Raw genomic sequence first — 22,848 nt, 5'->3', positions numbered from 1 at the left:
GTTACTAACTTAACTGCAGCAATTCACTTAACAAATGTGGCAAGAAAGGTCATAAAATGGGGCAAAGTTCACTTAAATGTCTCACTTAAGAACAGACATTTTGGGCTCAATTATGGTCGTAAGTCGAGGGCTACCCATGCTTGTTTTTTGTTCTTGTTTTGATTTTTGTGTGTGTGCTTACCCTCCCTCAAACTCTTTCTATGGATCAGTGGGTAAAGCAAAGGGAAATGCAGGAAGCTACTGTAGTTGGAGGGCCTTGAACAAGGAAGATCCTTTTATATTTATGCAGGACTTAAGGCATTCCTTTCATTTCTCAAGGATGCTTCCAGTAAAAATGCTATGCAGGAGGAAAAAAAGAGACATGCAAAGCATCTCTATCAAGCATGAAGTGTCTCAGTTTGAATTGGAAATAGGCTATTCCAGACCTGCTGAAAGCAGGCAGATTTTGAAACAGGGCCGCTCTTGTATCTTAAAAAGCAGCATTTCTCAAGCAAGGGATATGGTTCCTTGTGTACTCTAGGACAGTGTTTCCCAACCTTGGCAACTAGAAGATGTCCGGACTTCAACTCCCAGAATTCCCCAGCCAGCATTGCTGGCTGGGGAATTCTGGGAATTGAAGTCCGGACATCTTCAAGTTGCCAAGGTTGGGAAACACTGCTCTAGGACATTTCAAGAGGGTAGCAGGTGAAATGTTTAATGGGCCCTAGCATGCGCCAAGAAGCTGCACAAAAATACATTGCATTGCAAATACTGTTTTACCAGCCAGATAACACACCAGCTACTGTTGTGTATCTGGTAATGGAACCTGGACAGATGGGCCACATGAGAAAAACAAGTTTGTAAGAGTGGCATGGGCAAAACAACTTGAAAAACACTGTACATGTAGTCCTTAGCTTACAGCAGTTCGTTTAGTGACAGTTCAAAGGTACAACAGCACTGAAATGTGACTTATAACCATTTTTCACACTTACGACCATTGCAGTATCCCCACAGTCACATGATTAACGTTCAAGTGCTTGGCAACTGGGTTCATATGACAGTTGTGGTGTCCTGGAGTCCTTTTGTGACCTTCTGAAAAGGAAAGTCAGTGGTGAACCCAGATTCACTTAACAGTCAAATTACTAACTGCAGTGATTCACATTGAAAAACTGTGGCCAGAAAGATCGTAAAATTGGGCAGAATTCACTTAATATTGTAGTCATAAGTTGAGGACTACGTGTATTGTGTCATTTTGCAAGGGAGATGGAAATGAAGGAAAATACTTGAAAACCTTATTCTAAAGGAACTTGTTTCATTTTAAAGAATGTGTACTCTTCCTGATAAAAAAAACCAAAAAAAAATTTGATATAAAAAATGTACATTTTTAGGATCTGAAAAAAAAATTCTTTCTATCACCTTTGGTAGACATGTTAGTAATGTATTAAATTTATATAACTGCCTATTTCAATATCTGCCATTCACAGCAGTTTACAAAGTTAACATTAAAAACAATACAAAAAAACCAAAACCAAAATAAGTGCCATCAAAACAGTAAGAATTATTTTTTAAAAAACGTAAAACCTGTTGACTACCATTTCTTTCCTAACTTGCAATCAATTTGCTGGCTCTCCATCTATGTCACCAGATCTCCAGGTAAGATAGCAAGACCATGTCTTCAAGTGCCAACAGCCAAAACATGGTTAGTGCCCCTTGGGGGGGGGGGTGTGTGGCACTACAGCAGAAAAAGGCACTACAGCAGAAAAATGTGTGGAAGTTAGGAGCAGAGTGTATTTAAGTCTGTGGCACCGTACATTGTAGGGACTGAGGGTGGGATCTCCTGATCAACACCAACTGGAAACCGCCATAAATCAATTTAAGATAGAGCTGATATTGTAAAGGATGTGGATTTGTTTAGTCATAAACTAATTATGAGCAAAAGTTGGCTTGAAACTCAACATTAAAAAAACTAAGATCATGGCATCCGGCCCTCAATTCCTGGCGAATAGATTGGATAGAAATGGAAGTAGTGACATATTTTATTTCCCTGGCCTTCAAGATCAATGCAGAAGGGGACTACAGCCAAGAAATTAAAAGAAGCTTGTTCCTGGAGAGGAAAGCTATGGCAAATCTAGACAGCATACTAAAAAGCAGAGACCTCACCCTGCCAACAAAAGTGTATATAGTCAAGGCTATGGTTTTCCCAGTTGCAATGTATGGCTGTGAAAGTTAGACCATAAGGAAGGCTGGGCGCCAAAGAATTGAGGCCTTTGAACTATGGTGCTGGAGAAGACTCCTGCAAGTCCCTTGGACTGCAAGGTAATCAAACAGGTCGGTCCTAGAGATCAACCCTGACTGCTCTTTAGAAGGCCAGATCCTGAAGATGAGACTTAATGAGAAGGACTCACTGGAGAAGAGCCTAATGCTGGGAAAGATTGAGGGCAAAAGAAGAAGGGGACGACAGAGAATGAGGTGGCTGGATGGAGTCACTGAAATGGACTCTGGGGGATGGTAGATAGGAAGGCCTGGAGGAAAGTTGTCCATGGAGTCACCATGGTCAGAGGAACAACAATAGTAATTGGGAGTGATCTTGGAAGTCTCTGTCAAGAGAATACTTAAGTGGCAGAATAGCTTTAAGGCAGATATTGGCTCTAAGGCTGCAAAAGAAGGGAGGGAACAACTTTCAGAAATGAAAGGTTCTGTCAATAAAGTTTTACAATGACATATAATTAGCTGTTCTTATTGTTTCTTATCTGGCATGGTCTGCAAGGCCAACATAAATTTTTCACACAATTTAGTGGCATCTGCTTCTGAACCATCAAGTTTAGGAATTAAGTCCTTAATTATGTTAGCCTACAAGAATGTCATCCTTCGCTCAGTATCTTAGTTAAGATTTAACGGCTGATTTCATGCTCACCCTGCAATAATGATTATGGGTTATGCCTGCTAACCTTTATGGCTAGTTTGCACACTGGAAAATTGGAGCTAAATGTATTTGTATTTATTAGTTTGTCAAACATGTACAATATAGTAGGTATAAATATAAACATGGATATAAACGAAAGAAATGAATACAAATAGATGGGGTCAGGAGGACAGGGATATAAGGCATACTGGTGCGCTTATGCATGCCCCCTTTATGGACTTCTTAGGAATGAGGTGAGGTCCATGGTAGACAGTTTAAGGTTGAAGCTGTGGGGGTTTGAGGATGCAACAACGGAGTCAGGTAGAGCATTCCAGGCATTGACCACTGTTGCTGAAGTCGTATTTTCTGAAATCGAGTTTGAAGTGGTTTACCTTGAGTTTGCATGAATTGTTTGCTGGTGTATTATTGAGGTTGAAGCTGAAGTATTGGATGAATCAATGCATCCAATGAATGCATTGGATGAATTGTCATAGTGTGGTCAGTGAACAGCTCCAGGCACCAGAGTTAATTCAGTCAATCATATTTCACTAAGTAGACGGGTGTTTCTGCAAATGCAACCTGTGGGATTAAGGCAACAAACTGGAAGCCGGGAGATCGTGAGTTGTAATCCCACTTTAGTATATAAAGCTAGCGGGTGACTATGGGTCAGTTACTCGCTCAGCCCTAGGAAAAGAGGCAATGGCAAACCACTTCTGAAGAAAAAGAACCAAAACACAAGTTGCCAAGAAAAATTGCAGGGATTTGTCCCGACAGCCTCGAGAGTGGGACACAACTGAATTGGAGGACAGAAAAGGGAGGAGGACAATCCTATCCAACAACAAAAGGGCTAAAGAGAAAATCTCTTTAAATTTTCACTCAACGCAACAGTGCCAGCCAGGCCTCTCTGTAACTTGGCAAAAAAGTTTATTATTAATTGATTAGCAATTATTAGAAACGGAGCTCCTTTTGATGTTTTTCTCATTCTTTTTATGCGCCGCAAGCTTTTGAATAAAAACGTTTCCGCAAATATATTGCTCAGTTTTCACTTTTTTCACGCGTCTCGCTAATGCATTTTTCGCAGTTACTCCCGCATGCGTTAAGTACTTAGGAGAGAACCTCGGGCGTTGCCGTGTATCCTTATCACGGAAAAACCTTCGTGCACCGCCATGGTTCCTATTAAAACTCGATCGCAATTCTTGTTCTCCCGTGTAGTCTTCTGCAATGCCCGCTGCTGCAAGTTTATTCAGAGCAAACAGATCCCTTTTTTTTTTAGCACGGCCGTGTCACTAGCGCTCCGATCAAGATCGGGCCCGCGGCAGTTCTTCAGATTTCTGGCTCGGAAGATTCACGTGCAGACGAGCTTCCGCGTCACGCCTCCTGCCTTGGTTCCTCGAAGGGGCGGGGCAAACAAAAGGGGGCCGGGATTTTCCGCGCGTGCGCGTCTCACAGGTGGCGGCAGAACTTTTCCACCAATAGGAGAGGGGGAGGGCGGGGGCGGGGCGAGGCGAAAGACGGGAATGATGGCGTCTGCGGGGATGTGGCTACGGCGGCTCCTGGTGGCCGGTTCGAAAGCGAGCAGGAGGCGAGTGTGAGTGTCGCGGCAGAGGGGATTGCGCGTGCGCTTTCCGAGAACGGCACGGGAGGCGGCGGGCTTTCTTCCCCTTGTCTCCCCCCCCCCCCTTTCCGTTGGCATTTTTTAAAGCCGACTCCAAGGCAGCTGATTCCTGATGTTGCGGAGGTGCTCGGGATAGTTTTTGCTACCCCTTTAAAACTGTGGCAGTGCACAACACCCTTAAGCTGGGTGGACTTCGATTCCCAGAATTCCCCAGAGCCAGCATGGGAGTCGAAGTCAATCCAACTTAAAAGGGCTGAGGCTGAGAAAGCCTCAAATGTAATAATTCCGTCTCTTCCAGTGAACCCACCGTGACTGATTTTGCAATAGCTGAGGAGCATCCAGCCTGGTTTGTCCTTGGAGGGGAAACCCACCTGGAAGCCCGTGGCTTTATAATTAGATTGGGAAGTCAGACTGGGAAGAAGATAGTGGAGGATGAGTTCCACGCTGCTGCCAAGAAAAACAGTCCTTTCATGTTGCATATCCTTGAATCACCCGGAACTTTTCAACTAGTGGGGACACTTTATCTTAAAATCCTTGTGTAGAGATTATTTAAAGATGGTCAACTGGTCCCTCTAGTTTTCTTCGGGTTATTATTATTATAGTATAATCTTTATTGTCATTGCACTTAAATACAATGAAATTGGTTGTTTATATATTATTATAATATAGTAATATTATATTATTATTATATACTTTATTCATTAAACATGAAACTCAGCCAACTGAACATTCAAAAATGCATTACAAATACCAATGGCTGGTGCTAATGGCTGCTATGGTTTGCTGCCAGCGTCCTAGGTATCAACCAAGTACCTTCTTAAAATATAAGATGTTCCGAGTAGCGCAGTTTTTTGCAGTTCCACTGGTGTTATTGCAGGAAGCTGCAATTTGTTGATGTATCTTGTAAAATTCTTGGACATGGTGCCAAGTGCCCCGATGACAATGGGTACCACTGTTACATGCTTCATCCATACCCATAATAATAATTATAATTATTATAGTTATTGTTATTGTTGTTATTATTATTATTATTATTATTATTATTATTATTATTATTATTATTATTTTATTTGTCAAGCATGTATAAGATAACAGATATAAGTATAAACATGATTATGAATACAGGAAATGGATATGAATAAGTGGGGACAGTAGGCACGTTGGGGCACTTATGCACAACCCTTAGGAATGGGGTGAGGCCAACAGTAGACAGTCTCAGGTTAAACTTTTGGGGGTTTAGAGAAGAAACCACAGAGTCAAGTAGAGCATTCCAGGCGTTGACCATTCTGTTGCTGAAGTCATATTTTCTGCAATGGAGTTTGGAGCAGTTTACCTTAAGTTTGTATCTATTGTGTGCTCATGTATTGTTGCAGTTGAAGCTGAAGTAGTCATCGACAGGAAGGATGTTGTAGCAGACCGAAGGCGACGTAGTTCTAAATTGTCTAAGCCCAAAATTTCAAGCCTGGTGGTGTAAGGTATTCTGTTGTGAGCAGAGGAGTGAAGGACTCTTCTCATGAAATATCTCTTGACTCGCTCGATTGTATTAATGTCTGATATACACTGTGGGTTCCAGACAGATGAGCTGTATTTGAGAATAGGCCTAGCAAAGGTTTTATATGCCCTAGTTTACAATACAATATTACCGGAGAAGAAACTTCGCAAGATTAGGTTAACAACTCTTAATGCCTTTTTGGCAATGCTGTTACAGTGACCTCTGGCACTTAGATTATTAGAAATGAGTACTCCCAGGTCCTTGACAGAGTGAGGGTCATCCACGAGGTCATATCTGTCCAGCTTTTATTTGGTGTTCTGATTTTTTTTGCCAATGTGTAAGATATTATTATTATTGTAATTATTGTGCTTTGGAGTTAGTGTTGACTTCTGATAACTTCGTAGATAAGTCCCTGCAATTTTCTTGGCAAGGTTTTCTGGAAGTTGTTTGCCATTGCCTAGGGCTGAGAGAGATTGACTGGTCCAAGGTCACACATCTGGCTTAATGCCTGGAAGTGAGGCTGGAACTCTTTTTTTAAATTATTTTTTAATAAGTTTTTTTATTTTAATTTTCAAAACAAACACAACACATAAAATCTTCTTTCTTTATATACTGTAGAAAGTGTATCAGTTGGTTACAAAATACTTTCGTGCATCTCTTCCACAGTCATCAAGCATAATTCATATTAACTCAAGTATTTTAACTCAGATATTTATACATGTTACAGTCATCATACCTCCATTTTAATTTGACTATAATTGTCCTTCATCATAAAATATACCAAGATTTAATATATGACCACATACTGGCATTTCATTTACTATTTCTAAAATCCTCCAATGACACTAAATCCTTATGTCCTATTCTAGCTAAACATCCATAATATTTAATAACAAAGTTTTCTATCCTTCTTTCCAAATCACTGTTTACAATTTACATCCCATTTCCTTATGTTGTACCCATACATATATATACATTATTATCATTATCCCTCCTTTATTTGACTATGTCCTTCATCATATCATTTTCCCCCTAATAATCAAGACTTAACTGACTCTAACTTAATTCTTTTTTAAATTAACCTTTATATATAATCCAAAAGGGTTTCTAATCTTCCTTTCATGGGTACCATTCAATATTCATATCTACACATTGTATACATTATTATCATTATCAATTATTTATTTAACTATATCTGTTATCACTAAATTTCACTAAGTTTAGCTAGTTTTAAATTATACTCTTCCATCTATCAACCCGTATCTTTCCAGTAGCAAAACAGTCTCATATCTTCTGCCATTTGTGGTGTCAGTCTTCTAATCATCTCCTTAATCAACTTTGTGTGGACTCCTCTTAGCAACTCTTTGCTTATAAAATCTCTCATGTAATTTCGATGCCCTTCTTCTGTTTCCTTAATTAGTTTATCTTTGATTGTCAATGGTGTTATCAATGATATTGCTAATAAAATTTCTCTCTTTAAATCCATAAATTCTTTTGTTTTCTCTTCTTCTGTATCTTGCCATTTGGGGTAGATTTCCCCTCCATTTAATTCCTCTTTCAGGATTCCACTCTTTCCCTTTTCTGAGACAAACCAATCACCATAAATATCAGCAATTTTAATTTCTTTATATTCATTTTCCTCTTCGGTTTTTAGGATTTTAACCACCACTTTTTCCATTTGATTAACATCTTCAACTTCTTCATCATATTTTGCTGTTAGGTGCACTAAAACTTTCAACTTCTCTATCCTCTAATGTGTATCTGATAATTTCTGTATTTCTGAGAGTATCTTTTGCAAACTTAAAACTTCTTTCTGCTGTTGAAATTGTGCCATTATCTCCAGCTAACAAACAGTGCTGCTCTAGCTTAGACGGTTTTAAGCATCACAATAACATTTCACCTTTCTCTGGTTAAAAATATACTTCAAAGGAACATCTGTGTGCTTTTCTTCTTATCACTCTCTATAAACAAGCTGTGAGACCTTGAAGTGCCAAGCCAGGATAATCAGTGAAAAAAGTGTTTCGTTTCCAATACACAAACCTCCAGCCTCCGAGTAGCAATGTTGCAATGTTACAATTTCTTTACAATTTCTTTGTTTCTTTTTGTATCTTTTTTGTATTTTAAGTTAAAAAAAAGTCTGATTCTTAAATGAGTTAGAAAAACACCCACAGTAATGAAAGAGGAGAATTTTAGTCGACAGATTACAGAAAATAGTAAAAGAAAAAAAATAGAAGAAGGAAACTTAATCCATTCGTTTTAAAAGGCTTGCATAAATTCCATCCGTGAAGATAGCATTTAAAAAGTAAGATAACCCACTATCCAAAACCAGTCCAAATTTAATTCTGCCGCTTATTTCTCCTGTTCTGCAATTTAAATTAATTTTAAGTTTTTTTATAGGCAGTCACTTTTAAAACAGTAAAAATTCCTCACCAGCTGGAAACACTTTCTCTTTCCATATCCTTCCGTTTTGGAGCCGCCCTGACTTCATCAGCCAAATGGCTGGATTTTTTGTCACCGGCTTGAAGAACTTGTATTGAATCAATCAGGGACTTTGCGATGTCCCTGAGATCTGCAAGATGTATTCTTCCTGTTCACCGTCTCTGCGGGACTGTTTAGGTCCTTTTGGACCACCTGGTGGCAAAAGTATGGACTGCGATCTCAGAGCATTGAGATCGCACGTCGTGTCATCGCGACTTCGGCTCCTCCTCTCTCGGGGCTGGAACTCTTGATCTCCCATGCTCTAGCCTGGTACTTTAACCACTCTACCAGTCTGGCTCTGCAATTTTTGGGATTGTAGATCCCATAAACTTTGGAAAGCACAGTTTTAGCTTGAGGAAGGTGGGATGAAGAATGACAAAAGTTGTCCCTGCTTACTTAGAAGTGAGAGTCAGAACACCACACTGTGATACAGATGAAAGAAATAATAATAGTAATAAAAGTACATGCTGCCTGACTCCCAATGACTCTGGACAGTTTACAATTGCTAAAAACATTTAAAAGCAAAGAGCAGCTGGGCATAAGCGGCAGGGAATTTGATTTCTAGGGAACAGAGAAGCAGAGAGATTGCATTGTTAGGGCAGATCTTGACAAAATCAGTGGCTTGCTCAGTGAGACAGGACTTTTGACAAACTAAGTGGTGGCATTTGCACCTCTCTGTCCTTCCTGGTGTGTTAATGTGAGAAAGAGAATTATTTTTTTCTTTCAGGAATGTCCCTCATTTAAATTAAGGCAGTCAATATCCTACATCATGGGTTCTTAGCGTAAGCATGCTGGTTGGGGAATTCTGGAAGTTAAAGTCCATACAGCTTAAAGTTGGCAAAGTAAGTCCAGCTGCCTTGGAATCTGCTGGTGCTGAGCTATTTTACACAGATTTGCTGATGTGACACCTGACTTCAGTTTTTTTTTTTTTAATAGAGACATTCTGTCTAATGTCCGTCAGGCTGATCTTTGCAGTTGGAAATAAGCACTTTTGGCAGACTTCATTTTGCTCTTTTGTAATTTCTGTTATAGGCAAAGATAAATGGTGGGGACAAAAAAGATTTCAACTTTACCCAAGCCTCTCCTTACCTTAACTAATGGACTGACTTTAAAAAACTTTTATATTGAGTGCCTCTTATCTAGGAGTTGCTTTTTCTGAACACTAGATGGTGCTAATGTATTGAATGCTGAAATATATTATGACCACTTAATCAGAGTGAGAAAAAAATTCTTGTCTTGCAATATTTTAGCAAACACATTTTTTAACAAATCTAAAATATAAATGACCAGTAATATTGTCTCTTTCAAAATATTGCCAATTACCTTGTAATATGTAAATTGAGTAATCTCTTGCTTTTTTGTTTTAATTGGAAAATTAATTGTTCTAATTTGAAAAAAGGAATTTTAATACACCAAAAGTTATTTAAGTAAAATGTTGTTTCTATAAGATTTAGATTTTTGAAGTTTTCATCTATGTTGCTCTTATCCATGCCTGTGTCAACTGTTTTTGAATGTTTTGTTTTTATATTATTCGTATTGCTTTGCTTAAACTTTTAATTAAAACACTTGTATTTGCTGAAAATGAAATTGATACTTAGTTGCTAATTGGATTTTGGCATCAACCAAATGTTAGCATGAACCAAATTCGGTCTTAAGAAAATTGGTTTTAAAGAACGGACTCAATTGTCAGTTTCTTAAGTATCTTGCTTGAATTGGGATTGGCTTGGACATAAAACCAGAAACTAGAATTAGTTTCTGTCATTTGCCCTGAATGCTAGAAGATATATTGCTAATTGTTCTGCTCTGATATCATATTGGAAAGTGGTGGGAATGGGAAGACAGTGTAATTATAAAAATATAGTGTAGAAGTTATGGGGTGGATGCTCCAGTTCCTGGCTTACCTGAACAAGGCTGAACGTGTCCTCCTGTGGCTTGCAGTGTTGGGTGTACTAATGTAAGTGTTACAAACAGAGCATTCTTAGCCCACTCATAAAGTTATAAGGATTTTTATGGTGGGTAATTTGATGTTTGAGAGTTGATGGAAAACTAGTTGCATTTTAACACTAGAAAAATATTTCCTTCGATTGTAAAATGCTTTCCTTAAGATTGAAGATAGTGAAGTTCTTTTGTTGCAAATTGAGAATTGATTTATGTATTTATTATTTTTATAAATAACTCAAGATGGTGAACATATCTAATATTCCTTCCTCCTTCTATTTTCCCCACCACCACAAGAACACTGTGAGGTCAGCTGGGCTGAGTTGGCTTTCATGCCTAAGGTGGGACTACTAGACCACATAAATTTAATTAATAAATAAATAACCTTCCTGATGCCTTAATAGCAATAGCACATGCTACTTTACAGCCCTCTCTAAGTGGTTTTACAGAGTCAGCCTCTTGCCCCTAACAATTTGGGTCCTCATTTTACCCACCTCGGAAGGATGGAAGGCTGAGTCAACCTTGAGTCTGGTGGGATTTGAACTGCCAAATTGCAGGCAGCCGCAGTTAGCAGAAGTAGCCTGCAGTACTGCACTCAAACCACTGCACCACCATGGCTCAACCACTAGACCAGTTACAGGTAGTAGTACTTGATTAAGGAATGCCCTTTTAAACAACCATTTAACATTAGAACCATCCTGTAAAAATAGTCTTAGTGGTCCTCACATTTAAAACCTTCACAATGTCCTATGGTCACCTGATTGCCATTTGCAAGTTTCACAGCTGGCTTTTGAAAACAAAAGCCAATGGAAAAGCTGATAGTTGCACTCCCATGATGTCTCACTTAATGACAAGAGTGGAACTGATGTAAGTCCAGCACAGTTATTGCTTAATGATTATTGTTTAGTGACAGATTTGCCAATCCCAATTGTGGTCATTTAGTAACGACTACCTGTATTCTGATAAGCAGATAGTCTGCTTTTTAAGTGATTCTCATTAGGTCCGATTCCAGAATATAGTCTTTGAATAATTCTTATAATGGTTGGTGGGGGAGGGTTGTTAGAAACAAGTGATGAAGTGTGGTTATGACATCATGGAGCGAAACCTGTGATTTGTGTCAGATGTTGGGATGTAAGTAGATAAGCAGACATGGCATCTGTATCCCCAGGCCACTGTTTTGATATAATCAGTTTGCAGCAGATGGTTTGACTGGGGTGGGTGGAAGTAAATCTGACCGTTCCTCTGTCTCCCTCTGCCCCCCTTCTTTACTTTCTCCAACCCGGTGCTCTTCAGTTGCATTACAGTTCTCATCATTTTCAGGAAAAGAAAAATGGTTATTTGGCAAATTCTACTGTTGAATCACTGTCTCTCTCCTCCTAAGAAGTAGGAGAATGGAGTTAAGGTAAGCTTTTCTTGAACAAAAATAGGATAAAGGTAAAGGTTCCCCTAGCATCTATGTCCTAGTCATTCCCGACTCATCTCTGTTTCAAAGCCAAAGAACCAGAGCTGTCCAAAGATGTCTTCGTATGACTAAATGCCCAAGGCGCATGGAATGCTGTTACCTTCCCGCCAAAGGTGGTCCCTATTTTTCTACTTGCATTCTTACATGCTTTCAAACTGCTAGGTTGGCAGAAGCTGTGACAAGTAACGGGAGCTCATTCAGTTACGCGGCGCTAAGGATTCGAACCGCCAAACTGCTGACCTTTCTAATTGACAAGCTCAGCGTCTTAGCCACCACATCCCTTAAAAATAGGATACCACATAATTATATCCATGAGATTTATTTTCATAATCCTGGGAGGGCTTTTTGAGTTCTTTATTTCTTCTGCTTCTTTTTTTTATATGAACTGATTGTTATAGAAATAAGTGTCTTGCTTCTTGTTAAAATGACTGTTTACTCTGAAGTCTCTTACACAATTAAAAAAAAAAACAAGACAAGAAACTCAGAAGCCTGGGACAGGCCAAGCCTGCTTTATAAAATATAGGATACTGGTTGTAGTTAAACATTTTAAGAGACACAGTTTATCCTGAACTTTCAGGTGATCTAATTTCCCTCTGGTACAGTACATTTAGTTTTTTTTTACATCTGCACCTAATTTGTAAAACAGACTTAATGAGAAACTTCAAATAGTTTAAACATCAATGACAATGATGGCAAAGTTTTAGAGGTCCAGTAATCTGTCCATGTTGGTCATTGAAATGTGATCCCAGCTGGATATAATTAAGGACAGATGTCATTCCAAGACTTAAAATTAAGGGCTTTACAGTTGATGCTAGCAAGCTAATAGGCTGGTGGTTATTACTCTTCATTTGCTGTGCAAGAGTAGAGTTATTGATGTCACTTAATGTGGATAAAGTTTTCAAACAATGATAAATCTGCATCTCCTCAAAATGGCTTATAAAGGGTTTAAGGTAAAGGTTCCCCTCGCACATATGTGCTAGTTGTTCCTGCCTCTAGGGGGCGGTGCTCATCTCCATTTCAAAGCCGAAGAGCTAGTGCTGCCTGAAGACGTCACCATGGTCATGTGGCCAGCATGACTAAATGTCGAAGGTGCACGGAACGCTGTTACCTTCCCACCAAAGGTGATTTCTATTTTTCTACTTGCGTTTTTACATGCTTTCAAACTGCTAGGTTGGCAGAAGCTGGGACAAGTAACAGGAGCTAACTCCGTTACCTGGAGCTAGGGATTCGAACCACCGAACTGCCGACCTTTTTGATCGACAGGCTCAGCATCTTAGCCACTGATTCACAGTGAATGTAAAAAGATGATTTTATGGATTGTTGGAATGTTGAATAAAGTTACTGGAACTGAAAAAAAAAGGAGAATGAGCAGCATATCATGGAAATACAGGTAATCCTCAACTAATAACAACATTTGAGCCCAAAATTTCTGTTGCTAAGCAAGACAGTTGTTAAGTAAGTTTACTTCCTTTTACAAACTTTCTTGCCACAGTTGTTAAGCAAATAATTGCATTTAATACGGTTTGTTAAGTGGATCAGGCTTTCTCCTTGACTTTGCTTGTCAGAAGGTTGTAAATGATGATCACATGACCCCGGGATGCCGCTACTGATCTGAATTTTGATCATGTGACCATGGGGATGCTGCATTGGTTGTAATTCTAAAAAACAGCCATAAATCACTTTGTTGTTATAACTTTGAACAGTCACTAAATGAACTATTATAAGTCAAGGACTACCTGTATTCAACATTTCACCGGCTTCTCTTTTTATTTGACGGTGTCCAGTTGCTGATTTTTAAGTAAAAACAAAAGCTCATTAGCAGTATTATGGGCATGTCACAAGTCATTAGCTTTGAAATATTTACATTCCTCAAAGAGTTTTGCGATTAAGAACATTGTTCCAAAGAGCTCGTCACCTAAATGAAAAGTTTCAAGGGTTGCTTGTACAGAGCAATTGAAACGATTGCATTTGCTCTTCAGGTTTTCAGTATTATGCACATATGAAAGGGTAAATAACTTTTGTGTTGAAATGCTTCCCCTGAGTTTTAAGCAAGTAGATCTGAAAAAAGGGGGAAAGCACCTTATCTTTGTGCTGAATAGTTTAATGAGTTCTTTCCTTGAAGATGATATCCCTGATCTGTTTTCACTTCTGGATAATTTTGCTATCTGATGTAGCTCCCATTCTAGTGACTTTGGAGCTCAGGACTTAATTTTGAGAAAATTTGATGCAGTACTTAAGAAGTGGATAGGAAAATCCCCCATCCCTGGGAAGCTCAAAGGAACAAAGTTGAATTTCCCTATTGCTTCTGCAGGGAGCTTGTTTCAGGATGATATTAAAAATATAGGTAAAGGTAAAGGTTCCTCTCGCACATATGTTGTAGTCATTCCTGACTCTAGGGGGCTGTGCCCATCTCCATTTCAAAGCCGAAGAGCCAGTGCTGTCTGAAGACGTCTCCGTAGTCATGTGGCCGGCATGACTAAATGCCGAAGGCACACAGAACACTGTTACCTTCCTCCCAAAGGTGGTTCCTATTTTTCTACTTGCATTTTTACATGCTTTTGAACTGCTAGGTTGGTAGAAGCTGGGACAAGTAACAGGGGCTCACTCCGTTACGCAGCACTAGGGATTCGAACTGCTGAACTGCCGACCTTTCTGATCAACAAGCTCAGTGTCTTAGCCACTGAGCCACCACATCCCTCAATTAACAATATAGTGGGCCTCTTTTTATATGAGCCCTTTAGGGACATTGAGTGGTTCCCTATTTTATCAGATGCTGAAAGGTGCTATTTGCAATCCAAGACTCTCTACCAGAAAGCAATTCAGGTTTGCAAATTTAATCCCTGCAGGGGTCCAAACTTGTATAGGTTTTATCAGCTATAAATGATGCAATGTGCAGTTTTTAAGGAAAACAGGAGAAACTGGGAAACATCTGCCTGCTTAAAGTAAACAGCATTTCCCTTTATTCCAGTATCTTTGATGATACAACAGTGGCTTTCATGAAAAATGCATATAAAACTCGGAGCTGCAATGTTGTAAGGTATTTCAGCATGATCTTGTTCCAATGGAGTTAAATCATATTTCCTTGAAAGTTTTCCAGGTAATTCAACAATGAGATATATTTTGTTCACAATGAAAAGCGGGGTATAAATTAGTTGCAGTAATAAATAACCCGTAATCATGGCTTACAAATGTTTCTTTTTGAATCACAAACAGCAAGATGTTATTTCTAGAATAGTTTTCCACATTCCGATTTGGTCTTATTTCCTTCATCTTCTCAAGAAGCCATTGTAGTTTGAGAAGAACTAAAGTGGTTTTAGTAACAGATTTCTTATCCAGCAAGCAGGAATATGAACCTAATATCTAAGCCGGTAGCCATAATTCATCTGCTGGTGTATTTTTCATGAGTCTATACACACACACACACACACACACACACACACACACACCACCAACCAACCAACCAATCAACCAACCAACCAACCAACCAACCAGCAATAGAATTATTAGGGAGTAAAATTACATGAAACTTCCCATCTTATTCCCAATATCACATGGTCCTACAAATGGTTTGGCTTCCACAACTTTTTCAAGTACAGACAGTCCTCGACTTACTACAACGGCACTGAAAAAAGTGATTTACGACCATTTTTTCACACTCATGGCCTTTGCAGCACACCCAAGGTTGCATGATCAAAATCCAGATGCTTGGAAGCCAACTCGTATTTATGACGGTTGCAGTCTTCTGGGGTCATGTGATTGTCTTTTGGGAACTTCTGACAAGCAAAGTCAATGGGGAAGCCAGATTCACTTAACAACTGTGTTACACAGTTGGTAACTTAACAACTGCAATGATACACTTAACAAACGGGGCAAGAACGGTTGTAAAATGGGGCAAAATTCATGTCAAAAATGTCTCACTGAGCAACAGAAATTTTGGGCTCCATTATGGTCGTTGGTTGAGGACTCCTTCCTCAACTCGGCTACAATGGAGCCTGCCCGTTATGATCAGAAGCCATGTCAGTTCTTATGTAAAACACCCACGTGACAACAATGTCGTTGGATTTGGCCCATGGGGCCGTCCTGGTCTACCAAATATGAAGAGGAAAGATTGGGCCAGTGTGGCTTTGGCCCAGTCTACCCAGTGCAAAGAGTAAACATGCCAGCAGTTTGGGGAGTGGTGTCAAGCTGGCCATGCCCATCCAGTTGGCCATGCCCCCCCCCAGTCATCCCCCCCGGAAGTCAACCACAGTCCTGATGTGGCCCTCAATGAAATTGAGTTTGACACCCCTCCTGTAGGCAAATATAATGCAAAGCATATTCCCTGTTCCTATAATTAGTTGATCAATTACTGCTTCATTCCTACAACCAGCTCTGCATGCGAAGCCCTTGGATCATTCCAAATGTTTGGCTGTGTTTCCTTTTAGAGTCAAAGCGATGCTCGGAGTTGCAGTACAGAAATGTTTTTATTCTAGTAGGATATGGATAGAGACTTTTCAACCTGAGCTTCCCATAGCTGGCTTTTGACTTCTGGGGATATGGTGGACAATTTATGGGTAGCCAAATGGGTGGGTGGGGGGTGTCTTTGCTTTACCATTTTCCAGAATGCTTTAAATAATAACCACACCTCTACCCCAGGATTTGACCTTCTACATCCTGAAACTACTTACTTTGCAGTTAGCCCAAAGATGGTTTGTTTGATTCTGGCCTAAAATATTTTACAGACCCACTTGTGTCAATCATGGTTTATCCTTTGGCATATAGCAGTGATGGCAAACGTTTTTTGGCTCGCGTGTCAAAAGCGGGGGGTCATGCACAGGTGTACCACACCCATAATGCCATGCGCACCAACCCAGTGTGCATGCGTGCGCGACCAGCGCTTCCCCCCATTTTTGGCGTGCTTTTTTCACCCTCCCCAGGCTCAAGAGGCTTTATAGGAGCCTGGGGAGGGCGAAAACAGCCTCCCCCCACCCTGAAGTCCTCCAGAGGCTTCAGGAGCTTCTCTGAAGCCTCAGGAGCATGAAAAACTGGCACTATGGGCAAACTGGAAAATCAGGAACGGACTTCCGGTTTGTCCATAGGGCTGGTTTTAGCCCTCCGAAGCCTTTAGGGGCCTTCAGGAGGCTTCCCTGAAGGCTCCATTCCTGAACTTCCGGTTTGCCCACAGGGCCGGTTTTTCACGCTCCAGAGGCTTCAAGGAAGCCTCCGGAGGGCAAAAACTGGCCTCAAAAGAAGGCGAAAGTCAGCCGGCATGCTGGAGCTGACAGGGCAGCGCCTCGCGTGCCCTAACAAATGGCTCCGTGTCCCATAGGTTCGCCATCACAGGCATATAGCATCCATACTGTCAGCTTCAGCTGGTTTTTTGTTTTTTGTTTGCTATTTGTAGTATTCTCATTCTGTAGGCATCATTAATGTAGCTGATTTTATATTTTATTCTCAGAGACACAAGAGTACATGAATCTCTTACGAAGTATAAAGAAAACACGTGCATATAATTCGGCTTGCATGTCAAATGTTTTAACATTTCTCAATAGTGTGGTACCTACTGTACATGTTATATTTTGTATATTCCAGATCCTCATATATTGAGCTATATAGAGATCTGATAATATTGCGCTCTAGGTCCCCAGACAAAGAAAGCAAGCAAGAAAATTAATCTTGGGAAGGATTTGAAACATACTGTTCCTGCTTTACTTCCATCTGGAATATAAAAATATTCCTTTCTCCGTAAGACTTTTGTGCAAAGACAGAAGCCTCTTTTTAGGTTGAAAGTTATTAGGGGCCTTTTGATGTGCGCTGTGTGAATACACACGTATGCTCACATGAGTGTATTTTTTTATTTTTTAGAGGAACTACCTGTTCGGTTCAGCCTGTAATAGCAAAATCTGTCTGAGCTCTTTTCTATACCCAAAACAGCAAATCTGAACTGAAGTGGCATGGCATAATGCATGTCGTTTCTGGTTTTGCTTAGAAGCAAAATCAAAGGCTTTCTGAATAATGGCATTTAAAATTAAAGTGCACAGGAGTATTTCTCTATTTTTCCTTCTTCTTACTTTTTAAAGGCAGCAAGTAAGAGCTCTCCGTTCTCTTGTTTGTGTGCTGTGCTGTCACCCAATTATCCGTCTCCTTGCAGAAAAGATTTCATAGACTTACTGCCTTTGGTGAGGCATATGGATGCTATTCTTTCATGAGAAGCTAACGGGCCTGAACTCTCCATACAGGATTGAGGCGATCATCGGCCTCTGCGGTAGGAAGGGCCGTCCAATTACCAAGTATCATTAATAGGCTTTGATACAGAGTAGGTGGCATTAGAATGGACATAAAAGTTCTGCCTGGCCAGAGTCATTTTCCACAGGTATGGATAAAACAAGGCTGCCTCGTAGTGTTGGGAGCAGCTGTATCCGCAACGCAACCTTTTCGGTCTGTCACTGAAAGCCGAAAAGCTTGAAACGGCTGGATGCTGATCATCACTCCCTTTGTGTCCTCTGAAACCCAGCGCCATTTAAATTCATTGGGAGTCTTCCTGCTAGACAGATACAGCAAAGCTTGGCTATACAGGCTACATTTTTAATAGTCAATGGAAATGCCAACTTGCACCCCATTCACAACAAACATGAAAGTCTGAAACGTGATGCCAACCCCTAATTGGCAAGAAGTTCAATATGTTTAAGAGGCCTTTGTTTTTTCCTGTTTGCTTTTGGAAAAACATGGGCCTAATAACGAGAGGCGTAAACCAGCCTGCGATTTTCCTACAGAACATCGAGCCTCTCTCCCCACCACACCACCCCATACATTCACTGGTTGTTGAGCTCTTTGAGAATATTTTGTCTTTTTGAAGTATCCAAAAAATATTATTGCCGGGGGGCCGGGGGGGGGGGAAGCAGCAATGCAAAAGACAGATTGCCATTAATTACCACAAAACATTAATTCTGTGGGACTTAATTTAGTATTCAACTAAAGAGGGAAGTGATGTGGATGATATGAACCATTTATGGAAAAAAAAGGTTATTCTTATATTCCTTTGAGATTAGGTACAAATGGAAATTCAGTAGTGTGGGCGTATCAATAAACATGGCGCCACTTTGATTTTCCAAGCCTCACTTTCTTCTCTAGCGGTCTTGAAAAGAGACAGTTTGGGATTGAGTAAAACATTTGGTATTCTGTTTGGTGTAGTGGTTAAGCCGTCAGGTTAGAAACCTGGCAACCGTGAGTGCCTTAGGCACAAAGCCAGCTGGGTGACTTTGGGCCAATCAATTTCTCTCAGCCCTAGGAAGGAGGCAATGGCAAACCCCCTTCTGAAAAATCTTGCCAAGAAAACTGCAGGACTTTCCAGGGAGTCTTTGAGAATGAAACACGATTGAATAGAAGAAAGAAAAAGAAAAAAAAATAAGGGTATATCTTTAAATTCTTGATATAGTTTTTAAAAATAGAGGAAGTCTACCAAATTGTAGCAAATGACTATGCCCTAGTTCTGGATTTTGCAAGATTGAGCATGAAATGTCGCATTGCTTTTTCATACCTACCCTTAAGCAACCTTGAATAAGCTTTCCATCTGACACATTTTAGATGTGTGGACTTAAAACTCCTATAATTCCTAGAAAGCATAAGGAAAAGATTTCTTGATTAGTATTTGCCTAAGATGCATATATTGTTCTAGTTCTTATATTGGCACATATACATTTCACCCAGACTCAATAGTCTACTGATACTTGGTGTGATTTTATTTCTTTACACACACACACACACACACACTAATTAACATAGTTTATGACACTTTTTCCATGCTGATTTTCTAGGCAATTGTGATTAGGTTGCACATTATGTCAGTTCTTGGATCTATATATAATTGATCTTGTCGTTTTGACTAATAAAATACTATAATAAAGTACTTTTTCAAAGAAGCCTTTAGAAAGTCTGCTAGTAATTGCAACGGGTGCCAGATTTTAATTACTGTTGGCATTTCTGTGTGTATTGCTGGCAATGGAACCAGTCTTACTGAAAAAAGGCATAAATTTTGACATTGGCAATATGGGAGCTCAGCGTAAGAGACTGTAAGCCGGGTACTGTTCTGCTTTAATGTACCGATTAAAATATTCAGTGTTAAGTGCAAAACTGTGCTAATCTCAGGCTTCAGTTGTGTAATGATTCAGATTGTTAGAAAGCAGCATATGTAATAGCTTCAAATAAGGATTTTAAGAAGGAAAAAATAGGATGCTACATCGTAAGAAATATGGTTGGCATCTACCAGGTTTTCCATTAAGTTCCAGGTCACAGACAAATAAAGGAAGCATGTTAAGGGAGGGGGGAAAATCCCCTTTTAAAAAATAATTAGGGAGATGTCTGTTTTGTTCACCAGATGGAAAATCAGTACTTGTGGGTGGTCTGTGCTGGATGGGGCATCTCACAATTGGCAGAAGTATGCCTTTAACTTTTAAAGTCCTGGGACAAAATGGAAAAGTAATTGACTGCTGAAAACACTCCTTTTCTGGATACATTTCGGTCTTTTTATACTTAAAGGCTGGGGGAGTTTCTGTCATTTCTCATATGAATTCCCTGACTTCCAGTTCTTTCATTCATGCCTGGCTTTTTATTTCGTGGGATTGATTAGGAAGCAGTTTGGCTCAAGTCTTTGAGATCCAAAGCTTTATAATGGCTGCCCACACATTCAACTTTGGGCCTCTTTGAAACAGCTTTACAAGTCTCCACTCTAGGTTACTTTTGCAAACTTTAAAAACGGAAGGACTTTTCTCAAACACAAATGTTACCTAGTATTTCAGAAGACATAACTTGTCTTATATTCTTATGAGGAATAAAGCAATATTTCGGTAGATATATTCAATATATACATATAATTGTAAAATTATGGAACTAGACCTGTGCTAATCAAAATTTAGAATAAAGCTTGGGATTACAGAGAGTTTTAAAGCTGTGCTTGTTTAATGAAAAGCTTCTGTATATGTGAGTTTTATACATTTGTAATAAATACCCTATTTTTCAGAGTATAAGACGCACCTTTTTTCCTCAAAAAAGGGGCTGAAAATCTGGGTGCATCTTATACACTGAATACAGCAGTTTTATGCCTCCTTAAACCCCGCCCCTTCACCAAAATGGCCATGCAGAGCCTTTAGGAGGCTTTCAGAGTGCTCCTGGGGGCTGGGGAGGGCAGAAATGGGCGAAAAACGGTCGTTTTAAGCCGCCTAAATGCTATGCATGCCCTTTTTTTTGACAAAAAGGGCCCATTTTAGCAAAAAAACGGGCCATTTTTTGCTCGTTTTGGGGGGAGCCCACCCTTAGGAGCACTCTAGAAGCCTCCTAAAGGCTATGCCTGTCCTTTTTTTTTTTTTTTTGAAAAAAAAAATGGGCTTGTTTTTGCAAAAAACAGGCCATTTTGGGGAGGTCTGCAGAGTGCAAAAACTTTTTTTTATAAATTTGCCTCTTCAAAACCTTGGTGCGTCTTATACTCCTAAAAATATGGTATTGCCTTTTTTCCCCATTAAAGAATGGCTAATCAAGTGAAGAGCCAGTGATCTTAAATACATTTAAGGTCTGCAGGATCTATTCTAATCTGGTCAGTCACGAGGACCAGAGGTTTTAGCCTTCCAAGCTTTCAGACTTGTGTTAGAGTCCATCCTCGGGGGAACTTCTCTTGCACCAGAATGTTCACCATGTTTGAAGTCTCTTTTGCCTTGTCTTCTCCAGTTGGAAATTTCAATTATTTGTTCTGTAAGATTGAATTTAGAAAGTAAGACAGTTAAATAATTGTCAACAGTTGTCTCGTTCAAACTGCTTCCAGGACTAAAAAGCAAAACAAAACTAATTTCTCCCACACTTCATCATATCGGTATAGAGAAGTATGAATAAATCAGCAATATTAGTCCTGGGATCAAGAATAATAATAACCAGTAAAGCAATGTTCTCAAACTTTATACCCTCTATGTGTATCAAACTACAGTACAACTCCCATAAGATTTGGACATTATAAACATGGTAATCCACAACATCTGTCTGACAGAGGATGACTGCCCTACGGGAAATTCTTCATGGGACTGGCTTGTCCTATAAATCAGTGCTGTCATATACTGGATTGCATTGATTATACATTGTCCTGAGGCTGGGGAATCGGTGATCCTCTCTATCTTCCTAAACTATAAATCCCAGCATTCTTCTCCATTGTTGGACCTGCTTGATGTGGTAATTCATGTCAGACTTGATGATAATAAAGACAATAAACAGGGATAAAAGATAGCATTTTCTTAAACATCTAGAAACAAATAAATTTATAACTACTGTAGAAGCCAGCACAGGTTTGTTAAAAACCGATCATACCAAACCAATCTTACTTCATTCTTTGGTAAAGTAACTAAATTAGTAGACCACTGAAATGCTGTGGACATAGTATACTTAAATTTCAGTAAAGCATTCGACAAAGTAAGCCACAACCTACTTTTTGGTAAACTAGAAAAATGTGGGATAGACAGCATCACCACCAGATGGATTTGTAGCTGGCTGATAAAACATGCTCAACAAGTAGTCCTTAATGGTACTACATTGAAGGAATTAAGCAGTGGGGTACCACAAGGTTCCCTCTTAGGCCCAATGCTCTTGAATATCTTCATAAAAGAGTTAGGTAAGGTAATAGAAGGTAATAGAAACTCATCAAATTTGCAGAAGATACTAAGCTGACACCCCAGAAGACAAGCTCAGCATCCAAAATTATGTTGACAGACTTGAACAATGGGCCCCATCAAGCCAGGTTTTACACTTGGGCAGGAAAAACCAAAGGTACAAGTACAGATTAGGAAAAACCTGGCTCAAAAACTGTAAATAGAAGAGGGACCTAGGAGTCCTAGTGGACGATCACTTAAACACAGTATGTATTAGCCAGCAATGTGCTAATACAATCGCTTATTTGAATAAACAAAAGCTTAGAATCAAAATCTTAGTAAGCCATACCTGGAATATTGTATCCAATTTTGGTCCCCACA

At 39.6% G+C, this 22,848-nt stretch overlaps 1 protein-coding gene across 1 annotated transcript in view; it reads left to right on the top strand.

The window, feature by feature from the left end:
• Positions 1 to 4,382: 4,382 nt before the first annotated feature.
• Positions 4,383 to 22,848, top strand: part of CLYBL (citramalyl-CoA lyase) — a 215,243-nt gene continuing 196,777 nt past the window's right edge. Inside the window, exon 1 of the mRNA XM_081949455.1 lies at positions 4,383 to 4,469. Within this exon, the coding sequence (XP_081805581.1) occupies positions 4,399 to 4,469 (71 nt within the window). The 5' untranslated portion in view covers positions 4,383 to 4,398. The remainder of the gene's footprint in view (positions 4,470 to 22,848) is intronic.

The sequence above is a fragment of the Natrix helvetica genome (genome assembly GCF_964273705.1).
Source record: "Natrix helvetica genome assembly, chromosome: 3".
Lineage (NCBI taxonomy): Eukaryota > Metazoa > Chordata > Lepidosauria > Squamata > Natricidae > Natrix > Natrix helvetica.
The sequence above is the reverse complement of the archived record's forward strand: the minus strand, read 5'-3'. Positions and strand labels throughout refer to the sequence as shown.